This window comes from Pygoscelis adeliae, unplaced genomic scaffold (genome assembly GCF_000699105.1).
Source record: "Pygoscelis adeliae isolate BGI_AS28 unplaced genomic scaffold, ASM69910v1 Scaffold4, whole genome shotgun sequence".
Lineage (NCBI taxonomy): Eukaryota > Metazoa > Chordata > Aves > Sphenisciformes > Spheniscidae > Pygoscelis > Pygoscelis adeliae.
Genome location: NW_008824986.1, coordinates 14,307,101 through 14,312,176, shown reverse-complemented (window position 1 = coordinate 14,312,176; position 5,076 = coordinate 14,307,101). Strand labels below are relative to the sequence as shown.

The following is a 5,076-nucleotide window of genomic DNA, read 5'->3' as shown; positions in this document are numbered from 1 at the left end:
CAAGATCTTGGTTTAAGTAGATATCAAAATATTTTTAAAGCAATGTGTCTAAAACCTCATTTTTTAATTATTAGTAATAGCCCCCATACTAAAGCTGATGTGTGTGTAATCACCTTCATCGGGTCTAACCCAAACCTGTCCAGTTCAAGGGGGATGCAAGGGGCTTCCGGCAAGCTTTAGAATGGACCTTTAACAAGGTACCTTCTCAACAAAAGAATAACTAAAAAAGCCTTTTCAAATACAGTTTTAAAGAAAAGGTAACTGACAATAGCTAAGAAAATACTAACCCTACCTGGGAAATTAAAATGGGAAAGGGATTTTGAGTGATACATAGTTATTTAACACTTTAATGCATGTAACAAAACTGCATACGAAAGACCATTTCAATCTATTATCGAAAATGGTTTGGAGTACGGACAGTAGCCCCTAGTAACACACCTAAGCAATTTACATGTCCAGATAAGGATTCCCGAAAGTTACAGCCTTTCAGAATAGCAATTAGCAGTTAGAACTGTCTGTTTCTTTTATTTTCTCAGCATTCGTTTCTTTATGCGGCGGCTTGCTTTTTTGTTCTTTGATTTTGTTCTGATTCAGCGTGTTTTCAGACGTCTGATCCCCGCTGGTGGAAACAGGATCTAAAACTACAATGGATTCTGTCTCTTTTTCACTGCTAGAAGCTTTTCTTGTAAATTCCGTTTGACTAGTTGATCTAAAGGAAAAAGAATAAATACATGAATACAGATAAGAGTTCACATATTTAGGAGAAAGAATATAAATACACGGAAAAGCATTGCTATTATTAGTAGCACGTATAACCAGGACGGGACTACTAAACTAGTGAAGAGATTTCTAGATTTACAGCTGTTACATACAGATCGTAGTTCACAAAATGCAGCAGTCACATTACCTCTCCTGGATCATCTGTTAAGCTAGCAATGGAAGATATTTAACAGAAAAAACAAACTTATAAAGCACTGAAAAAATCCCTAGACTATGAAAGAATCAGTTTAAAGTCTTAAGAATTTATTTTCTCTCTGCTCATCTCGGAGCTGGATTTAGGTTCCCCCATGTCCAACAGGGCAGCTGCACCCAGAGAAAACGCTACCGGTTCCCGTAGCCTGGAGGCTAATAGTCCTGCGGCCTGAAAGGAGAACGTGGCTTCTTCTCCACACCTGCATCCCAGAGCAGCTTGCACAGGGCTTTCACTGTACTACACTCTACCGTATGACAGGGAGGTAGAGGCAGTGTAACCAGATTTTCCGCCGTGGCTCAGCACCAAGAGGCTGCTAGTGGTCTGACTGGGAGCAAGTGCAAATGATTTCTGAAAATTCACCGACTGGATTTGCTGAAATACAGAGGGCGTTAGACCTACATCTTGTACTGCAGAAATGGGGTTACGTCTTGATTGCTTGCAGCGCAGGGATTCTTGCGGGTAAAAAGCCCTCTGAGCGGGGAGAGAGGAAGGAAAGGTCAGAGACACCAGGGTTATTTGTCGAGGCTGGCATCGTGCTATAAACACTAAAAGCACTTGTCTATATTCAAAAGCTTTGTACTAGTGTTGAAAACGTGCAGGAAAATCCTTAGATTAGCTAGAACGCACCAGCAGAGAGCAAAGCAAACGCTGGGAAAGCACGACCTGAACAAGTGGCAGATCCTATGCCATCTTAACGCTGCTGTATGGGCAGGCAGGCAGCTTACAAGCATGGGTTTATACCTCCTCCACCGTCCTTCCCAGAGCCTGTTGGCCCTGTGCGCCTGAGGGCATGTAACCAGGTATGCTTAGAGAGGGCAGTCACACGCACGTACTCCGCCCACCTTTAGGCAGGGCCTTACACAGTGGTATGAACACCGTATAGACGTCCGCACCGATACAGCTACAACCACCAAACTGGACAGGTGCAAAAATCCTTAGTGCCGGAAGGTCCTGCGTGCACCAGTGGGCGTGCGGCCCCGCGCTCCCGGGAAGCCTAACTGTAGAGCTGCTGAATGCAACTGCATTTGCTAGTCCAGAGCCTTCTTTTTATTTTATTGTTGGTTTTTTTTTTTTTTAATTTTTTCATGCTTACTCATAAAGGAACGGCCTTCCGTACTGCTAAGATAACACCCTTGAAAGGAAAAAGTAGAATCAACCGGAGGCCAGAGAAAGAAATTCAGCTACTGGATCCGCCTGCTCTCAACTGCCTTTTATTGTGACAGTCTTTGTCCTAGAGAAAATAACAAGGAAAAAAGAGGTCACCTCACTCAACAATTAAGAGCGTGGGGCGGAGAAGGTACTGGCTCCCACCTGACGGGGAGAGAGTAAATGTACAGGTCAAACACAAATAAATAATCACAGAAACAACAGTTGTTGCACTTTCTATTTCAGAAAGAATTCGCTCAGCTTGCTACTGAAGCGCTGGATATAGCGAATGAAATTCCATGTTCAAGCTTTAATTACAAGAATTGTCTCTAACATTAGAACTTCGGTATAAGTTAATTAATGCAGAAATTGGCGCTAATAGATACAGTTTCAGACTCATTTGATTATCATCAGAAGCTAGTGATTTCATAAGGAAAATAATGCTTATTTTATGCAAAAGTTGCCAATCATTCCAGAAAATACGAGGTGCGGTATTTTGAATGTTACAGCAAATTAAACTTTTTAAAGCAGCGTAACCAGAAGAGGGTTATTTTAAAAAGTGCTACCTCTGAAAAGCTGATTGCCCAACCCTATAAAAATGGTCAAAGCCATAAATGCCAAGTTCATTTTTATTTCGCTTTGGAGGTAACTATCTTTCAAATCCCAACAGCTGGACTATTTAATACAATCTGGTGAATCAAAGTATAATTCTTCACTGGGCTCACAGTGGGGAGTCTGCATTAGTGTATGGCAGCATTCCAACAACTGATGCACAGCCAAACGCTCTGAAGTCTGTTTCATTTATAACAAAAATGGATAAAACGGCAATCATATTTACCACCTTCAAAGGACAGAAAAATGAAAGATGTCGATATAAAGTAGTTTAATGGAGAAAACCAGTGATTAAATCAGTGTTTCAAGCATAAAAATAAGAATTACTATTCAGACTTTGTTGTACTAGCATTCCCTTCTTCAAATCCTTTACACTGTTTGCAGCACCAGCCTGACAGCGCTGCTGTTACAGCTGAGGTATTGTTAAAAATTATTAACCCTATTTATCAGGTATTCATAGCTCTTTTTCCATAGTTTGTCAAGAGCAGAATGCAGGCGTAAGAAAGTTTCAGTGCAAGGATGAACATAATTTTGGTGCTCCCTTTCAAAAAACAGGTTTTACTGCTACAAATAAAGCTGGGAAAAGCAATTAGTACAGATATAGTTAGCCACAGTTTTGAACAATTACAAATTTGTCCAGCCAAGGTATTTGCATTTAGCTCTATGCAAAGCTCTTCCCTCATTAAGATTGTTAATGTTGTTATCAGTATTCTTGTTATTTGTCCAACTATATATTTAAGCCAAAAATTGAGAGCCTAGTTCTATTGTACTCATTCATACATAATTGTTCCTAAGTCTGCGTATATTTTTATGACTAAACACATAAAATCTGTACTGTGAAATCCAGATTTAGATGGTAAATGCATTTTAGTTTAATTGTATGGGATATGCAAAGTCCCACGCAGTACTGAGGACTGCTTGTGATAGAAGAGTATCAAAAGCAATATATTCTATTATATGTAACTATAATATATAACTATTCTATAGTTACAGAAGCTACAGAAGGTGTAAAAATAAAGGGTTACGCCTGACGGGCCATCTGTGAACTAGTACTGCTGCGCCCTTTGTAAATAATTTACAGTAGGAGTACAAAAGGACAAACCAAGGATCGGATTGTCAACTGAGACTCGGACTTTGTTTCCGCTGGTTAATATTATAACCTTGGTATTATTTAACCTTGCTCCGTGCTCTATTCATGAAACCATTGTAATACATTTCCATTAGAAACCAGAATTTTATGTAAATTATCATGGAAAATTTTAGTGGACGAAGTCCCTTCCAATTTCCTAACGGTATGTAAAAGCAGAATGCTAAAGGAAACCATTCAAGGAAAACACTGTAGGAAAACCCACGTTTATTACAGCATATTTAGAAAACACTGGCAAAACTCTATTCCAACAAAGACTGGTTTTGCAAGTACGTAGTATAAACGTGGGAGACTCCATGTAGATACTCTGCCTGGAATCTGAGATGGTATGAATGAAGTCATTTCTGCTACAAAAGCCAACACTAACATGGCATCAAATTAGTATACTTGGTCTTTTCAACGAGCTCCCTAATCGAGGATGCTAAAATAGCCGTCGTCTTTCTTCAAAGCAAAACTGCTTTCAAAACCAAAATAAAACTCCACCACTACTATTCCTTACTCCCCAAAAGATGAGATTTGAAGTATGAAACGCTAATTTGACAGTTGTTCGCCACCAGTTGCCTCTTCATAACGCTTGAAAACCATGCCTGCATGTCAGTTACAGCTTGCTGTTTAGCTAACTACCTCCCACCCTGACCCCAGCATTCCCATTTTCCTACAAGATCCCTGTAACTGAGGACAAACATCACTCGTGCAACAAGCTTCATACTCCAATCTCTATGTCCTGTCCAAACTGCCATGCTAGGAGGGTTTGCCAAGTAACAGCAGCTCAGCTGTCCTGCCTCCGACCCGGACTAACCAGCCCGTGGTGTCAGCCTGTACAGGAGAGTGGGTCTCAGCTCGGCAGAGTGCCACCGTGGTCTGTCTGTTGCATGCCAGACCACAAGAGGTGAGTCAATTTTATCCTCAAAAACTTTTACCGAGAATAAAAGCCAAGATGTGTTTATGAAATATTTCAGAATTTTTAACAAGGCAGGGGAATACAACAGACAGGACCAAAGGCTAATACTGAACAATAGTAAAAAATACACCAATTCCAAGTCTTGAAAGTCTTCAATGAACAAAAAATTCCATCACACTACGGCATTTGTCAAAAGGAAATTACGGGGAATACAAACAGTGACACTAGCGAATTAGTCCGCTGGTTACCTCCTCTGATAGTACCAGTACCAGACATCTGTGAAGAAAGTGCAGGAAA

At 40.4% G+C, this 5,076-nt stretch overlaps 1 protein-coding gene across 1 annotated transcript in view; it reads right to left on the bottom strand.

Annotated features, from left to right (window-relative positions):
- Window positions 1-475: 475 nt before the first annotated feature.
- The window catches only part of KIAA1598 (KIAA1598 ortholog), a 49,163-nt gene continuing 44,562 nt past the window's right edge, over window positions 476-5,076 (bottom strand). The window contains exon 15 of the mRNA XM_009325914.1: window positions 476-709. Coding sequence (XP_009324189.1) covers window positions 499-709 — 211 coding nt within the window. The 3' untranslated portion in view covers window positions 476-498. The remainder of the gene's footprint in view (window positions 710-5,076) is intronic.